This window comes from Podarcis vaucheri (assembly GCF_965113315.1).
Source record: "Podarcis vaucheri genome assembly, contig: HAP1_SCAFFOLD_202, whole genome shotgun sequence".
NCBI lineage: Eukaryota > Metazoa > Chordata > Lepidosauria > Squamata > Lacertidae > Podarcis > Podarcis vaucheri.
In genome coordinates this window covers 6,798-25,058 of record NW_028118740.1, presented here as the reverse complement: position 1 = coordinate 25,058, position 18,261 = coordinate 6,798, and the positions used below count along the sequence as shown (strand labels likewise).

The 18,261-nt window shown below is 48.0% G+C and overlaps 1 protein-coding gene across 1 annotated transcript; it reads right to left on the bottom strand.

Moving 5' to 3' along the window:
- Positions 1-2,130: 2,130 nt before the first annotated feature.
- On the bottom strand, positions 2,131-14,279 carry LOC309524445 (tissue-type plasminogen activator-like; the record flags this gene model as incomplete). Its single annotated transcript, XM_082242381.1, has 6 exons — positions 2,131-2,470; positions 2,691-2,919; positions 4,969-5,140; positions 6,375-6,466; positions 8,986-9,068; positions 14,268-14,279. 6 exons carry the CDS (start codon positions 14,277-14,279, stop codon positions 2,192-2,194), a joined length of 867 nt encoding a protein of 288 aa, XP_082098507.1. The 3' UTR covers positions 2,131-2,191.
- Positions 14,280-18,261: the final 3,982 nt, after the last annotated feature.

Genomic DNA, 18,261 nt, shown 5'->3' with positions numbered 1-18,261 from the left:
TTTGGTTCCTTAATTCCGTCAGGTCTCAATTCTTATATCGACTTTCGTTCCTTCTTGTAATAATTTCTTACAACTCTATTTAATATTATTCTGGTTATTCTTTACAAATCTTAGCAATCCCCCCTTTGTTTGAACTAGATGGTCTGTCCCTTTAAAAATTCTTTTGCCTTACAGTATAAAAACCTGTGATTGGAAACTCCCTGTACCAGTCTTTAACATCAGCAGTCAGGAGCTTTTCAGCCCTGTTTTTTGAGTTTCTTTGAAACTTAAACAGCTTATCTGGACTCTCCTTGGCTTCAGCGAAAGCGACTCCAGCTGCGCTCCAAAGGCTTCAGGGATAGCTGCCCAAAATTCTGAAGTATTATAATCCTGCATGATTTCTGTTTCTTTTCTTCACCTTTAACTGCCCTGAACCATTTTGCTTGTTTTTCTTTTATCTTACTTGCTACTCTCTTTCTCCTTTCATCTATTTCTGTCATTTCTATATATGAGGACTATTTGATTCCTGCAGTTGACCTTTCGCCAACATTTGCTGTTTGTGCTGTCCTCAGCATCCTGCTGGGCACCACGCAGAAATCAAAGAGGGGCACATTCTGACTCCCAGGCTTGCAATCTAATAAACTATGGTATGTAAGAGAAAGGGAATGCAGAGGGGAGAAAGGAAGATCATGAAAAAACAGCAGGACAGACAGAGAGAGAAAATGCACTTTCAATAAGTAGCTGTTTGGCTCAAAGGTGGAGAAATATCCCAGGCTTATGGAGCAGCAGGTTCAAAAAATGAACTGCTGAAAAATGGCACACGAGAGCTGGAACATTGGAAGTTAGCGTCCTTCAGTCTTGAGACAATGGAGTTCACCTCTGGGGGTGAAGTCCACCTGCTGCTATAGCAGCACTGGAGTGACTTCCCTGGGGCACAAGCCTGGGCAGTGTGGACGGAGGTCCTGGGCTGCCCAGGCGACAAGACCCTGCTCTGGGCCTCGCTCAAGCTTCAGCTCAACCATGTGCAACTGAAGAAAGACAGTCAGTTAAGGTTACCCTAAAACCCCCAAACTGTTTATGAATTCCCCCTCCCCAGCCAGGCCTCAAAGCCTCGCCTCAAGCACTTTTCAAATAAGGCTAAAAGCGTTAGCTAAGCATATTCCTCTTGCTGTAACAAAAAGACTCTAACGAAGGTAGAGAACAGAGTCCATTGTTTCTCAGAGCCTGTTTGTTTCTAAGGCCAGTGGCCTTGTTAAAAACCAAATTGCAACTTTCTTTCCGGGAACTATGCCAGGACAAGAGAATGAAACATATCTGAACACTCTGAAACCCCCTTTGGTTTCTCACCCCCTTTCTGGGAAGAGTCCAAAAAGAGTCCCAAGACAGGAACTTTCTGTTCATGCTCAGGAGACATGGGGCAGAACTTTTCAGAAGGAGGAGAAAGGGGAGGGAACTGGAAGAGGAATATATACTCTGTGCAAATGGCTGTGAAATCCTGCTTGTTTTGTGACTCTATCACACTTGCTCCTCTGCCCCCCCCCCCATGGCAGAATAAAAGCTCTTTCTCTGGATTTAACCCCTTGGTGTCGTTTGACTCTTTTCGTCCCTGCTTGGGTGCAACGATTCCTATCCATGGTTTAAAGGGCTAGAAAGGCTACATTTCTTGGTGCGTTAGTTAAGGACTGACTGTCTTTCTTCACAACATCCCTTACAGGGGGAGAAAACTGGCTGCCTTGCAAAGTTGCTGGATGGATTACTTTCATAGAACAACAAAGCAAACATTTTGTGTCTTGGGGGGAATAACAAAAAACCCTGCCCCAGACCTTGAAGGGATGTTTCCTGTCTGGGGGGGGGGGGCGGGTATTGAGGTAGATGGAGAATTGGGACTTGCCTCCCAATACAAATAGCAGGAAGAATCATAGAATCATAGAATCATAGAGTTGGAAGAGACCACAAGGGCCATCGAGTCCAACCCCCTGCCAAGCAGGAGCGGGGGAGATCCGGACTGCAGCAGCAAACCCTCCCCACAGCAGAATCCCACCTGCTATTACTCCAAGAAAAACCTGCACGAACGGAACAATTGCTAAATGCACAAATGTTGCTGCCTCCCACTTGGCTTTTCATCTCCAGAACCACAAATTGCCTCTGACTTCAAGAGACTTCCTGAGGGGGCAGCAAGTGCAGAAGAGATGGCAAATCAGGCGCCGGACTCTTACCTTTCCACAAAGCAGTGGGCAGCTGAGAGGACCCAACAGGAATGGATCAGGACCCCACCACAGAGGTAGGCCTCCACTCCTTGTACCCTGACAAAGATGGCCGCCTGCCACGGGTGGGACTGGATGTACGAGTAGAGGCCTCCTTTGATCCGAAACTGAGACTGGCGGTACTTTCTCGTTCCACACGTGGCCAGGAAAACAAGGAAAATGTGCCCCAGACTCAGATACAACGTTAACTCTCCGCTTGGGGCAAAATGCTCTCCCAGGGCCGACCTCTTCATTTATTTAGCACATTGCTATCCCATCCGTCCTCTCAAAGGAACCCGGGTGGCAAACAGTTCAATGATAAAAGCATCTTCAAAACAATTCCACTACAGATGCAGACACAGAAAGATCTCTGCTTAAAAGTTGGAAGAGGAAGGTCTTTGGTTGGTGCTCATAAGACAATAGACAGCAGTAGTATTTATCCCACCTTTCCTCCCAGAGCTAGAGCCAAGGTGGCTCACAACATTTAGAAACATTATTATAAAATACAAAGCAATGAAAACAACAGTAAAGGTACATCAGATCACCATTGGAGCCAGCAACTGAAATGCAGTTTGCTGGCATTTTGCCCCACGGATAAGGCAGGCACTTACAGCAAGCTGGCACATTGCAGTATTCCCATTTCCTCTTGCCACCCCTGAGCACGTGGCACCAAGGCTGGGTGCTATTATCAGGATTCCTGCAACACAAAAGTGGAACAGGATTACTTCAGAGATCAAATGCTCCCCCCTCTCTGCCCCTGCAAAGAGCAGCAGTGTGGGCTACCCAGGTTTGTATGTCCCCTGAGGATGATGTTCTGGAGTTTACGGAGGGCTGCTTGATAACCTTTGTTTTTTGCATGTACTTAGAACAGCTTTTTCCCAACACTCCTGACGTTTTGGCCATCAGCCCCATTCAATGCAGATTGGTCAAGGCTCTAACGAAGGCGCCACATTCTCACCATACATTTAAAACACTATGATGCCACTTTAGAGGGCTTCCTGCAAAGAATTCTGGGAGCTGCAGTTTGTTAAGTAGCCTGAAGGTTAGTAGGAGACTCCTGTTCCTGATCCGAGAGCTAGAATTCCCAGAGTTCCCTGTGAAGAGGGATGAATATCATAGAATCATAGAGTTGGAAGAGACCACAAGGGCCATCGAGTCCAACCCCCTGCCAAGCAGGAAACACCATCAGAGCACTCCTGACATATGGTTGTCAAGCCTCTGCTTAAAGACCTCCAAAGTAGGAGACTCCACCACACTCCTTGGCAGCAAATTCCACTGTCAAACAGCTCTTACTGTCAATAAGTTAAACCACTCTGGGAATTGTAGCTCTGGGAGGCAAATATGAGTCTCCTAACAACTCTGAGCACCCTTAACAAACCATATTTCCCAGAATTATTTGGGGGAAAGCCATGACTCAAGCGGCCCTCCAGACGGTGCTGAATGATAGTTCCCAACATCCTTGGCCCTTTTTGTGGGTGCATGGGAGTTGGAGTTCAGCAACAACCGGAGGGCCAAAGGTTCCCCACCCAGCTTAACACAACATGAATTTGAAACTGGTCCACGCCACAGAAAGCTCTGCATCAGCCGTGACTTCCTGTGTCCATCCATCAATCCATCCTATACTATAAAGTCACAGGCAGGCCTGGAAACACTTGGGGATAGTCAAAAGCCATTAAATCCAGCATCATCTCCTCCTCCTGGTCGGCTTTCACAGACACTGTGTGAAGTGGCCTCTGGCCTCAGCTGTGATTCAAAGCCTCACTCAGAGTCCTTGGGAAGGGGGCGCTTAGAGAAATTGTCCTCATCCCAATTTTATTCTAAAAGATCTGAATAGTTTCTGCACTGGAAAGCAATGCTATTGAAACTCTCCCTTGTTTTTACTGTTTTCAAGTTGGACAGAGCACTAGGCAGGCATGTTTTGCAACAGCTTTCCGTTCTTTTGCACTTCTTCCCTTCCCTGCAATGTGTTCCCGGTGCACAGATGTGCCCTGGTAACACACTACCAATGCATTGCCACAATGCGTCAGGGTTGCCTTGGGACAAGTCAAGGTACATTCAGGGATGGACCACAGGTCCCAGGTTCAATCCCTGAAATGTTCAGTTAAAAGGATCCCAGAGAGAAGGGGACTCTCAGTGAAAGTTGGAAAGTGGCTGCTAAACATGCCCTCCAGATGTTTCCCACCAGCCTGGCCAATGGTGGGATGCCAAGGGACCCACGTTCCATCTCCAGTCAGTGCCAATGCCAGTCAGTGCCATATTGTGGTGGGTGCAGGGAATGTACAAGTCCACTTCCTGAGTTTCTAGATAACTGCATCGAGATCCATTGTGTGTGGTGTGTGGTTTTTTACCAGTGTGCAAGATCATATATGCATACACCAGTGGAACACACGCCAAGACCCTGAATGCAATCCTACACATGACCACATCCAAATTCGGGTTTTCACCAATATTTTATCAACAACCACATAGGCATTTGTAGCAAACATGAATGAAATGGCACAAATGGATTGGATGACCCAAAAAACACAGCCTCATCTAATTGCAGAATTATTTCTATGAATTCAATAAAAGCAGCACACAGGGCAGAGCCAATCAGCAGGTTATTGTTCTTACACTAGATAAGGCAGAGTGGTCCAGAGCCTTTTTGGAAAAGCCAAACACATATCTTATCAATAAGCCATGTTTTGCATTTAGTTTTTCTTTTTGGACAAAAAACTGCAAGGAGAAAAGGTGAGGGTCGGCTTACCTGCAGAAGTTGTGGCTGGTGAGACCGAGCTGCTCTGCATCCTCCCGATGGGAATTGAAGACCAGCCCAGTAAGGAACTGGGAATCCCACCTCAAGCAAGCAGCACCCAATTCCGTGCGGTTGTGGGGACCTCGATAGTTGTTGCCTCTTCCAGAAATGCAAGTGTGACTTTCTGTGACAAAAAAGGCAGGTTTGCATCAGGCCCGAACCACATTCATGGGGCATATAGTTTGAGGTTTTTTTCTCACTGCAGATTTTCAATTGTGAAGCCTACATTAAAAGCACATCCCCCCCCCCCCAAGAATCATAGGAGCTATAGTTTACCTCTCACAGAGCTACAATTCCCAGCACCCCTGATGACCCACAGTTTCCAAGTTGGGGGGTGTGTGCCTTAAATGTATGAACCTTGGGGCAGGGATCCACTTTTCATCTGTACAGCGCCATAGATGTTACAAGGGATGGGGCTGGTTCTTAAATTAAATTTTACATATTTTATTTAACTAGAAAAGTTTTAAATGATTTTTATTTAACTAGAAAACCAACACAGACAAGAAGAAAAAGAAGAAGGAGGAGGAGGAGGAGGAGGAGGAGGAGAAGAGTTTGGATTTAATATCCCGCTTTATCACTACCTGAAGGAGTCTCAAAGCGGCTAACATTCTCCTTTCCCTTCCTCCCCCACAACAAACACTCTGTGAGGTGAGTGAGGCTGAGAGACTACAGAGAAGTGTGACTGGCCTAATAAAAAGCTGAAAGTTACTGTACATGTCTTAGAACAAAGCTTACACATACCTTATGAATACGAGCCCTATTAAATAATTTGTAATAAACAAGATAATACATTTTTCCTGCAAGCATGAAGGTATCAATATCCAAAATGCAACATTAAGAAAATGTTTAAGTTGAATGCCATCAGAACATTGCAAAATGATTATTTGAAGCCAGCACCCTCCCATTTTTATTTAATTCATAATCAAGTCTCTTTTAGTATATATTGCATCTTCTCATTGTCTCCTTTTTCTACCGTAATGAGCGAGTTTGGTCACTGAGGCCAACTAACACAAGTTTTCTACTCCATTTTCCCGCAAGCATGGCAATAACCATAGATGAAGCCAATTCTTTGTTTCTGCAAAACTAAACATGCTGCACAAATAGGGAATGATTGTGGTGGAACTAGAGCTCCAGATTCCACGCAAGATTCTCGGAGTCTGGTGCATATTTCTATTGAAAAGGAGCAGACCAAAATACAAGTGTGTGGGTGTGGAATTCACACAAGTTAATTTGGATCAGGGCCGTGATGTGGAGAGAAACTGCTAAAAGCCTTCTTCCCTTCGGCTCCAATGCTCATAGCACAACATTTTCACCGCCCCACCTGGCTCTGCCCCACTGCAGAGGAGCCTTGAACCTACTGTTGGCGCAGGGAGGGAGGCTGCAGAACTCAAAGCTGTACTTGTTTCCTTTGTAGACAAAGCACCAGGGCATGATGTCGGAATCAGGGTTTCTAGAGGAAAGGAAAGGCAAACACTGGGCATTTTGTACCATTAAGACATTTATCATAGCAGTGTGGAATTGTAGAGCTGGAAGGGACTCCAGGGGTCATCTAGTCCAACCACCAACCTTCTGGTTGATAGCCAGATGCACTGGCCCACTGCACCACTGGGGACAGCTGCAAACTCAGCTGCAACCTCAAAAATAAGGGAAAAAATGGGGGGGGAGGCCAACATTTATACTCAAAATAATACACTGATAATTTTAAGAATGTAGGAAGAGTCTTGCTAGATCATACGAAGAAACATCTAGACAGACACTCGGTTCTCACAGCAGCCAACTAGAAGTCAGTGAAAGGCTTGGAAGCAGCCTTTCCTGGGTGCAACAGCACTTGCCCTGTCCCGCCCCCCACTTGCTATTCAGAAGCCGACTGCCTCCCCCCCCCCCCAGGGAAGCATCACCTCCGTCAAGGCCAGTAGCCACTGACAGCCTTATCCCCCAGGAAAAGGTCAAGAAAAGGGCTGCTAAATTAATTAAGGGATGGAGTGACTCTCCTATGAAGAAAGGCTGTTGCATTGGGGACTTTTTAATTTAGAGAAAAGGCAAGTGTGAGGTGACACAATGAAATTTTATGAAATTATGCAAGGCATGAAGAAAGTGGTTGGAGACGTTTTCTTCCCTCTCTCATATCACACCCAATGAAGCTGAATGTTGGAAGATTCAGGATAGATTTTTTTAAAAAATAATTCTTCATGAAGTGCAGAATTCAGCTCTGGAACTCACGCCCACAGGGGCAGTGGTAACCACCAACCGGAATGTCTTTAAAAGAGAACTGGACCAATTCATGGAGGAGGAGGAGGAGGAGGAGGAGGAGGAGGAGGCAGCAGCGGAGAGGGGCTCTTGATGGCTGCTGGCCATTTTGACTCTGCTTTGCCTCCACCGGCTCCCACAGGCTCCTCTTAGGCTCGTGGAAATTGGTCTTCTCAACCCAAGTTGGTGGTTGACACTACGCCTTGGGGGAAGGAGCTCCATAGTTTAATTCTAAGCCCTGAGGGAAGACTTGTGTGGTGTAGTGGTTAAGAGCGGTAGTCTCGTAATCTGGGGAACCGGGTTCGCGTCTCCGCTCCTCCACATGCAGCTGCTGGGTGACCTTGGGCCAGTCACACTTCTTTGAAGTCTCTCAGCCCCACTCACCCCACAGAGTGTTTGTTGTGGGGGAGGAAGGGAAAGGAGAATGTGAGCCGCTTTGAGACTCCTGAAGGGGAGTGATAAAGCGGGATATCAAATCCAAAACTCTTCTCTTCTCCAAAGACGTCCTTCCTGTTGTCAGCCCTGAATCTTCCAATCTTCAGCTTCACTATATGGCCTAGATGTCTTCCTATTTATTCCCTTTCTCCACAAAGCGCACACAGTTTCATGAAATTATGATGAAATGATATTATACACCTCCACCTTGTGTGTCTTCCCAAAGTCTCACTTACACTAAACTAAAATGTTGTAACCTTTCCTCACAGTGGAGATGCTCTCAACCATTTTGGTCGCCCTTTTCTGAACCTTTTCCAGCTCTGCAGCATCCTTATTTGACAATGTCAATATTTCTCCCGCTCAGAGTAGATTTTGCCTACAAGGATGTATTTGTGGGAATGGATTTCGGCACTAGGAGAGGATACATGGTTTAGTTATTATTCTTCCTTGCTCACATTTGTGAGATCAACAGAGTACCATCCTTTGCAGCTTAAACTTTGAAGCTAAGAAAAGTTTGATTTAAGCTTTTACAAACAATAATCCAGGATGCTCTAAAGGCAGACTGGATTTTCCTGGTATTACCCATTGTCTACCCCTTAAAAACAACAATCACAACACTGTTTTGTAAAGAAGTAAAAGTAGTATTTACTTACACAATCTAGGTTGAAGTAGCAATTGCAGCACCAAATAAAAGCATGTTTATAACTACAGTCGTACCTTGGAAGTCGAAAGGAATCCATTCTGGAAGTCCATTTGACTTCCAAAACGTTCAGAAACTAAGGCGTGGCTTCTGATTGGCTGCAGGAAGCTCCTGCAGCCAATCGGAAGCCGCAGAAGCCCTGTTGGACGTTCAACTTCCAAAAATAGTTTGCAAACTGAAACACTCACTTCTGGGTTTGCAGCATTCAGGAGCCAAAATGTTCAGGAACTAAGCTGTTCCAAAACCAAAGTACGATTGTACTATCTAAGTTACCAAAGTACAAAAGGTAAGTTCAAAATTGTGTCTGAGCTGCAGACCTCAGACATGGACATGTGGTCAGCTTGGAAGCATGACGAAGAAAGAGGAGGCTGCCCAGGCTGGAAGGATGTAGGGCTACAGCTTCCTGCCAAAGCAGACAAAGGAAGTGATCTCACAGAGTTCTCTCTAGCAAATTTGACAAGAAAGCTCTATGAGCCCCTTCATGTGCCAATCTGGTAAAACATGAATTATTGGTTTGACTGCAATAATGTCCCATGGTATTGGGGGGCAAGAAGAGGAAGAGGCCCCTCCTAAACTCACTTTCTCACCTGCAATAGTTGTGGTTTCCAAGGCCCAACCTAGCGGCATCTGCCCGGTACGCATTGTACCGCTTATTCCTCAAGGAATCGAGCTTTCAGTTCAAGCACTTGGCTCCACTCACAGTTGTGTTCCATGTCCCCATGTAGCCCTCTCCAGCGCCCTGGTAACACTTGGCTTTGGTATCTGAAAAAGGAGGAGCAGAGCATTCAGTCTCCCGCCTGTTCTCCAAAGGTACTCTGCACACATCTTGCATCCATGGGGCTGCTCGGGATCAAGATGGGAGATTGCAGCCGTGGTCACTGGGGGCTAGAGAGCAGAGGCCTATGGGCCACATGTGACCCCCCAGGTCTATTCTGTTTCGCCCCTGGGACTCTCTCCAGGCCCCCCTGCCCCCAGAATCTCCACCCCTCTCACTAGCCCTACTTTGCAACCTCTCCTCAAATGTTTCTGACTTGCTGGAATGTGGTCTTGAACTCTGATAATGGTTCTTGCTTGTCTGGCTGGAGGATAGAGCGGAATGCCACAGTTTGTGTGTAGAAACCAGCCTCATGAACCAAAGCAAAATTCACATTCACTCCTGTGCCCATTTTTGCCCCCTGCTAGATGAGGTGGAGGATGGAAGAACCACAAGGCCATCTCCACCTATGTCCTCCCTGCTCTGTGATGCAGTCCTCCTCCTTCCCCACTATTCCAGCCATCTTGGACTGGAAGAAGCAGGAAGCTCATGACACTTTATGCCAGATGCTGCTTCCACGCTGCCTCTCCCTCACAGGCACAGCTAGCAAAGCCAGCAGGCCTGGCAGCCAAGCTACATACAATTTATTCTTCTTATTACATTTCTATACCACCCTTTTCTTCCAAGGAGCTGCTTGGGAGTAAAGGTGGTATATAAATGTAACACACACACACACACACACACACACACACACACGGTGGTGTACATGGTTCTCCTCCTCCCCATTTCTTCCTCACAACAACCCTGCGAGGGAGGCTGCAAATGCCGACTAAGGTGCTTCCTGGCTGAGTGGGGAATTGAACCCTCCTCTCTGGGAGTAGGAGCTGGCACTCTGGCCATCCCACCCCAGTCACATCTTGGAACAAGGCTGCTTAAACTTGCTCGCTTTTATTTTGGAGAGAAAACTGCTGCAGGTATGTTTAGCCTGGAGAAGAGGAGGTTCAGGGGTGAGATGATAGCCATGTTCAAATACATAAAAGGATGTCACCTAGAGGAGGGAGAAAGGTTGTTTTCTGCTGCTCCGGAGAAGCGGACACGGAGCAATGGATCCAAACTACAAGAAAGAAGATTCCACCTAAACATGAGGAAGAACTTCCTGACAGTAAGAGCTGTTCGAGAGTGGAATTTGCTGCCCAGGAGTGTGGTGGAGTCTCCTCCTTTGGAGGTCTTTAAGCAGAGGCTTGACAAGCATATGCCAGGAGTGCTCTGATGGTGTTTCCTGCTTGGCAGGGGGTTGGACTCGATGGCCCTGGTGGCCTCTTCCAACTCTGTGATTCTAGGATATATCGAAGACCTCCAAATTCCTCTCCCAGTCAGCGCTAGGAGAAGGGCTCCACCTGCAGAAAGAGGGGAGAGGCCAGGCTGGAGACCCCCCCTCTGGCCCCTGGGGGTCCCAGGAGCCCTTTCTGGGCGGCCCTCACTTGGCCAGTTCCCCAGAGTCCCCCCCCCCACTGGGCTCCAGTGGCCCCCTGAGGCCTGCAGGGATCTGGAGGGAGAGCCACTTCTCCTGTGGAACTGAGGAAGAGAGGTCTTGGCCCAGGTGGGGGGGGGCAGGCGAGGGCTGTCAAGTGGAAAGGACACATGCAGGCGTCATATTTGGAACATTTAACTTGAAATATGTGGGCCCCCCCCCGTGATTTCAGTCACGTTCTCTCAAGTCCCCTCTCAACGGTCAATCTCTCCCTCTTTCCAGGCTCCCCATCGCCTTCTCACACTGAGTTGTAACACCAGCGAGGAGGAAAGGAGCCTCTGAGGGATTCTCCTCCCCAACTCAGGTGGTCCAGACCAGCCATTCTCCGAAGGGCCCCCCCCCTTCCTTGGGTGTCTGTCCAAACCTCCGCCTGGGAAGACAGGCGGGGGGGGGGGCTCATCTCTTTTCTCGAGGAAGGCCCTGGGGTTGTGAGGGGGAGAGAGAGAGAGAGGAGACCCCCCTGCCCCCCCCTTTCCGGGAGGAGAGCCCCCCTTTCCTCCGCCCCCCCCCTTGTGTGTCTCTCTCTCTCTCTCTCTCTCTCTCTCTCTCTGTGTGTCTCTGAGGGAGGAGAGGGGAGGCCCCCCCCTCCCCCCCCCGCGGCTGCTTCCCCTCAACGGCTTTTCCCAACTGCCTTTCCCCAACTGCCGCCTCGCCTCCCTTGGGGCGCCAAGGATTCCTGGCCGGCCAGGCGGCCCTTCAGGGGCGGACTCCTCCCCAGGACCCCTCTCTGGTCCATGGGTCTGAAGGGATCCCTCCTGGGCCCCAAGCCCTTCCAGGGGTCCTTTGCAGGTGGCTCTCCTGGAAGCTCCTTTCGGCCTCCCCCCCAAGATGGCGAGGGCGTTTCATCCCTGGCCTGGGACACGTCTTCATCTCCCTATTTTCCTGGTGGGGGGGGAGGGGGTGTTTCTTGGGGGGGGGTCTGGAGGGAGCCATTTCTGAGCCCAAGGCACCTCCCGCCACTAGGCAGCCCTTCGCCTCTTCTCCCCCCCCCCAGGAGATAAGGGGGGGGGCAGGGAGGGGGCATGGGGGTCCCTGCTCAGGTCATGCGCGGTGGGGGGAGAGCCCCAAGTCGGGGAGCAGAGGGTCCTCCTTTGCCCTCTCTGCCAAGCCAGGGAGGGGGCTGCCTTCCTTTCGGGGGGAGGGGGCTTTGGGAGAAGGAAATAAACCCCCTTCAGATGGAGAGAGGGGTCACCTTTGTGCCCAGAGGCTGCAGCCAGAGGGGAACATTCCCACGTGGGGGGAGCACAGGGAGAAGAAAAGCCCCTCTGCATCTCCAGCACCACTTCCTGTGCCCCAGATGCAACAGCACATGTCTCTCCCCCAGATCTCACTCCCACTCCTAAGACAGATGGATGCCAACCAACCAACCATCCCCTCCCCACCCCCTCCTGGTGCCCCTTCAAGTTGGCTTGAGGGCAGGGGGAGGGTCCACCCCACCAGATGAAGGGAGAGGAGGTCCTTCCATCCGGAAAATGGGAATGCTTGCAAAGATTTCCATGAAGATGAGTGCCATATAGAGATAATAATATTATTACGTGAATTCCCCCGCTGACACAAAGATTAATACAGTGGTACCTCGGGTTAAGAACTTAATTTATTCTGGAGGTCCATCTTTAACCTGAAACTGTTCTTAACCTGAGGTACCACTTTAGAAAATGGGGCCTCCACTACCACCACCGTGCAATTTCTGTTCTCATCCTGAAGCAAAGTTCTTAACCCGAGGTACTGTGCCTGGGTTAGCGGAGTCTGTAACCTGAAGCGTCTGTAACCCGAGGTACCACTGTACCCATCAATTAAATACACAACAGACAAGAACAGAGCAACGTGTAGAATCATATCATCTTTATTCCCCCTTTCCCCCTTAGGGTCCAGTGTGCTTTGAAGACGTAGCTGTTCCTTTCACAGAGGAGGAGGACTGGGCTTTGCTGGATCCTGACCAGAGAGCTCTGCAGAAGGAAGTCGAGGAGGAGAATCCTGGGATCGCGGCCTCTCTGGTAAGGCTCCCTGCTGGATCATGAGATCAGTTTTGAAATTCCATACAGATCTCTGAAGGACAAACCTCCTCTCTTTTGAGGGAGCCCCATAGCGCCCCCTGCAGCACCTGAGATGTTAACACACCCACAACTCTCCATAGGAGATGCATCTCCTGTTCTGTCTGGGAATATTCTTCCACCAGTCCTGCCTTTTCCAACCAGGATGAGGCTGCTCTGAGCTGCCCAGGCCTTCTTCCATGTAGGCTTCAGAGATCTCAGGGACGTGGAGGTACATCCTGTCTAACTTTCTTTTTCCCTTTCTACATTTGTCTGGCTTCGTTCTTTTGGTGAATCTAATTTTCCATGAAATATTTCCTGCAAGGGACTGTTTAGAATGTGGAAAAAGCTTCACCTAGGAAACCCGTCTCAATTTCCATTAAATAAAACACAGCGGGGATAATCATAGAATTTTAGGAAATGGTATAAGGCATATGGTATAACTGGTATTAGGAAACTTCATGAGGAATTAAGGGGAAAGCTAGCGTTGACCCGGAGTAGTTACAACATTTATGGTCTCTCCCCGAGTGCCAGGGACCCTCCTCCAAAGAGAGCTTTTTTTTGGTCAGAATTATTTCTTTTTTTCCAATTTTTGGCAATTAATTGGCAATAAATGTTCTCACTGCCACTGTGGCGTAAAGAAATATTTCCTTATTTAAAACATCTTTGTCAGGGGTTCAGGAGCAGAGGCGAGGGCAAGGGAGGAAACAGAGAGCGAGGGGGAGGAGGCAGAAGAAAGGATGAGTGACGACGACGACCCGAGATCTCCGAGTCTGTCCAGTGAATCAGAAGATTCACAAAGAGGAGCACCAGTGGCAAGGGCAAGGGGGGAGACTAGGGGGACACCCCAGGAAGAAAGAGCCAGAGGGGACTCAGAGGGGAGCAGTTGGAGATCGGGACCTACGTCACCGCCAGAGAGTAGGGAAGAGGAAGAGCGCCTGGGAGCTAGCGCTGGCAGCTCGCAACAGGAGGGAGGGCACGAGTCAGGAGTGGCCACACCTTCATCGGGGAGCGAAGTGACGGTTAGACGGAAAGTGGAAGGTTGGGCGCGCGCGCCAAGTTCAAATGCACAGGAAGGTGGCGCAGTAGGCAGCCCGGAAAGAGAGCCAGGTCCTAAAGCCCGGCGCAAGGAGACAGGGGAGTCAGGGGGGTCAGCGTCAGAAGAATCCCGGAAGGGAGAGACCCAGGGGGGCAGAGGGACCCAGAGGAGAACTGTCAGGCGGAAAAGGTGGAGCAGGGCTAGGATATTAAGTTGGTGCGCAAGGGGCGGAGACTCAGAAGGAGCTTCGCCGACCTAAGCATAAGGCGTAGGGTTGCACGCAGCAGCTCGAGAATGGAGACTGTAACTCAATAAAGACTTTTAATCAACAACCGCTGGCTAGCGTGATCCTCTGTGAGCTAGGATCTGGAAGTAACCCTGACAATCTTTATCAAATTTTCTGTTATTGCCTCACAAGCCGTAAAATTCCAACTCTCCTTCCATAATTTCCCCCATGATGTTACTTGAATAGGTTTCCCTAAACCCATAGCCAATTTGATCATTACCGCCTTTACCTGTTCATCCATGTCCTCCCACTCCAGTAAGATTCCATAGATTTTAAAAATTAATTTTGTTTTGTTTTGTAGTAAATCTTTATCCAATACTGAAATTGCAAAACCCTCTTTCTTGTCAGCTTTGAAGACCTCATTTATTTGGTGATACTGGATCCACCCTGTTAGGTGGTGTTTTATTTCCTCCCGCAGTTTGGCCAAACTCATGCTGGTAGCTTCGAGAACACTGTCCAATCATCTCGTCCTCTGTCGTCCCCTTCTCCTTGTGCCCTCCATCTTCCTGGTATAATTCCTCTGGAGAGCCAGTGTGGGGTAGTGGTTAAGAGCGGTAGACTCGTAATCTGGGGAACCGGGTTCGCGTCTCCGCTCCTCCCCATGCAGCTGCTGGGTGACCTTGGGCCAGTCACACTTCTGTGAAGTCTCTCAGCCCCACTCACCCCACAGAGTGTTTGTTGTGGGGGAGGAAGGGAAAGGAGAATGTGAGCCGCTTTGAGACTCCTGAAGGGGAGTGATAAAGCGGGATATCTTCTCCTCCTCCTCCTCCCCCTCCTCCTCTGTTTATTCTTGCCCCCTCTTCTTGATGTCTTCTGCTTCTGTTAGGTCCTTACCACTTTGGTCCTTTATTATGGCAATCTTTGTACAAAATGTTCCTTTCATATCTCCAATTTTCTTGAACTGATCTCTGCTTTTTCCCATTCTATTGTTTTCCTCTATTTCTTTGCATTGCTCTTGTCTCTCCTTGCTATTCTTTGGAAATCTGTACTCTATTTCTTGTAGGTCTGCCTTGGATTCGTATCAAGATCATTCTATCATTTTTGAGATTGCATCCCAGTACAGCTTTTGCCACTCTTTTCTTGGCCATGAGGGCCACTCCATTTCTTTTACGGGATTCTTGCCCACAGTAGTAGATATGATGGTCATCTGAACTGAATTCGCCCATCCCTGTCCATTTTAGTTCACTGATGCCTAGGATGTCAATATTTATTCTTGCCATCACATTTTTGACCACATCCAACTCTATACCACTGGAGAGGTATAGAAATGGGGCTTCTCTTGGGAAGGGGCCGCCCCATTTGTGCTTCTCCAGGGGCAGGAGAATATCTAGGGCAGGAGAATCCCTGCAGGGCCTCTGAGGCTGCCTTTCCTTCTTCCTCTCTCCCAGGACCCTCCAGCTCGTTTTGGCTCCTCAGGAAGGATAAAAGGGACAGATTCTGCAACCCTAGTGAGGATGGAAGGGGGAAGATGGACAGTTGACCTGGTCAGGTTGTCTCCTGCATCCCTCCTCTCAACCTCTGAGCGTTCCCTCCCAGGGACCTCCAAGAGATCTGGTGAGTTCCAGGGGAGGGGAGATGGGAACATGGAGGGATGGAGGGTGAAGAGGGAAAGTTCTCTGGCCAGAAATGAGATAAAGCAGGGATTTTGCTGTGGGTGGGGCCCCCAACATATTGGGAGGCTTCCCCTCCAGCCAGAAAATCCCTGCAGGGCCTCTGAGGCTCCCTTTGCTTCTTCCTCTCTCCCAGGACCCTCCAGCTCGTTTTGGCTCCTTGACTCCTCAGAAAGGGTGAAAGAGACAGATCCTGCAAACCTAGCAAGGATGGAAGGGGGAAGATGGACGGTTGACCTGGTCCGGCTGTCTCCTGCATCCCTCCCCACAACCTCTGAGCGTTCCCTCCCAGGGACCTCTGAGAGATCTGGTGAGTCCCAGGAGAGTGGAGATGGGGACCTGGAGGGATGGAGCCAGAGAGGAATTGGGGCTTGCTCAGCTGGGGGGTGGGGGCAGGCCGGCAGGCGGATGGAGATGGAGAAGGGGAGCACCTTTTCGGGCTCCCCCACCTGCCTGCCTGCCTGCCTGCCTGCCTGCCTACGCTTTTGTCATCTGCAGGCAATTTCAGCTAGGAATAGATTACAGCTCCCCGGCCAACGCGATGTATTGGCAGCTCAAAATGTCTAAAACCAGTTCTGTGATCTGAATGCCCTACCAATAGCTGACAACTCACTGATCCATCGCGCAGCCCTGGACTCCTTAAAGGAACCTGATCCTGCTGTGCAGTGTGAACTCAGATGGGGCCTCCGTGTGTTGCCTTTTTCTCTTCTTTTTGTATAACTTTTATTAACTTTATAAAACAAGCAAGATAGGAATAATAGATGATACAAATATGTAGGCTGAGTCTGTATATCTCAAACATAGCAGAATAAATTTGCAGGAGTATCTATAACATATAGTTCATCATTAGTGGTCAGTGTATGAGTTCTGGGTCCATGAATTGCTTTCAACTGAAACAAAAAAAGGGGAAACAGGAGAGCACAGAGAACATTCAACATCGCAGAGCCAAATGCCTAGACTGGAGCTCTTGTGGCCGTTGTGCTTAGATTAAGTGAGTAATAGTCATTTTTCCGCTTCTGTTACCAATGAAACAACACAAAGCTGGTCTTATCATGAAAATGGGAGGGGGGGTTCAAAGTGAAGAAAGAGATTTACGTATAAATTTAAATATTTTCCTGTTTTAATTTTTTAAATTATTATTATTTTTATTGGTTTTCACATATTACTTTACAATACAGATGTACCAAAGCCAACACAATTTCCTTCCCATCCCCCCATACATTTACATTTCTATTTCCTCAATCCATCCTATTATCCTTTTCTCCCTCCTCCCACTTCCCTCCGCCCCCACTGTATTTCCTCCACATTATACAATTTACAATAATCTTTGCATTCTACAACCTTCTCAAATCATCTTCATATTCTTATTATCTTTCCTTACTAATTTTTCTTCCATCCAGTACTTCACATTTTATCTAGGCATATTAGCGTATCTTTTCTTGAGCAATATTTTGCCATATATTCATCAAAACATTTCCACTCCTTTTTAAATTTTTGATTCGACTGATTTCTTCTAATTTCAGTTAATTTTGCCAGAATTAAATATTCATTTAGTTTACAAATCCATTCCTCCTTTGTGGGTATAGTTTGTGACTTCCACCGAGCAGCAATCACTATTCTAGCAGCTGTACTTGTGGAATGTAATGGCGTCCGCCACACTTTCCTGTGCCAACTCTCCGTGCCAACTGTGAGCCTTAAGCTGTCTTCCTGGCTCCAAGCCGAGTTTCGCAGCAGCAGTCGTGCCTTGGGTGGGTGATAAATCCAAGGCTGTACGCAGGCTTCTTGCTCATCTAAGAAGTCTTTAATCATTGTACAGAAAAACATCATAAATCAACCTGGAGATCGAGCGGACATCTCCTCGGCTTGACAGCTAAAAACGAAAGTAATTCACACGCAAAGAAAGATTCCCGTATGTGAACAAAACCACACCTCAGAATGTGAGACGTCACACAGAACTGTTTAACCCTGTACGTTCTGATTCTCCTCACAGTACTTGCATATAGAAAAATCCCCCCCCCCCCGTGGTATCTCTTCATCTCTCAATCCAAGGAGATATGTCTCTGGTTCTCTTTGTTATTGATATTTTCAACATCTTCTTTAGTTCTTCGTGCACTACTATCCCAAATTTCTTAATTTCCTCACACCTCCACCACATCTGTATTGTTGTTCCTATTTTTCCACCACATCTCCAACAGAGGTTGGATTTCAATTTGTATATCTTTGCCAGCTTAACTGGCGTTAAATGCTACCTATAGAACATCTTTACAAAATGTTCTTTAATTGTATATGAGGCAGTAAATCGTATAGCCTCTCGCCAGAGTTTCTCCCATTGCTCTAGATAGATAGTATGTCTGAGATCCTGAGACCATCTAATCATCGTTTCTTTCATTTCCTCCTCCATCAATTCCCAGTGCAATAAAAGACTATAGGTTTTGGATAACAATTTCTTGTTATTCTGTATCACTGTGACTTTAAATTTCAAATCTTCTTTCACAAATCCTTTCTTTTGATCTGAGTTGAATATACTTCTAAGTTGTATATATTGCCATCTGTCAATTTAAATTTTGACCAACCAGATTGAGATACCTTCTGATGGGGAGTGTTCAGGTGAAG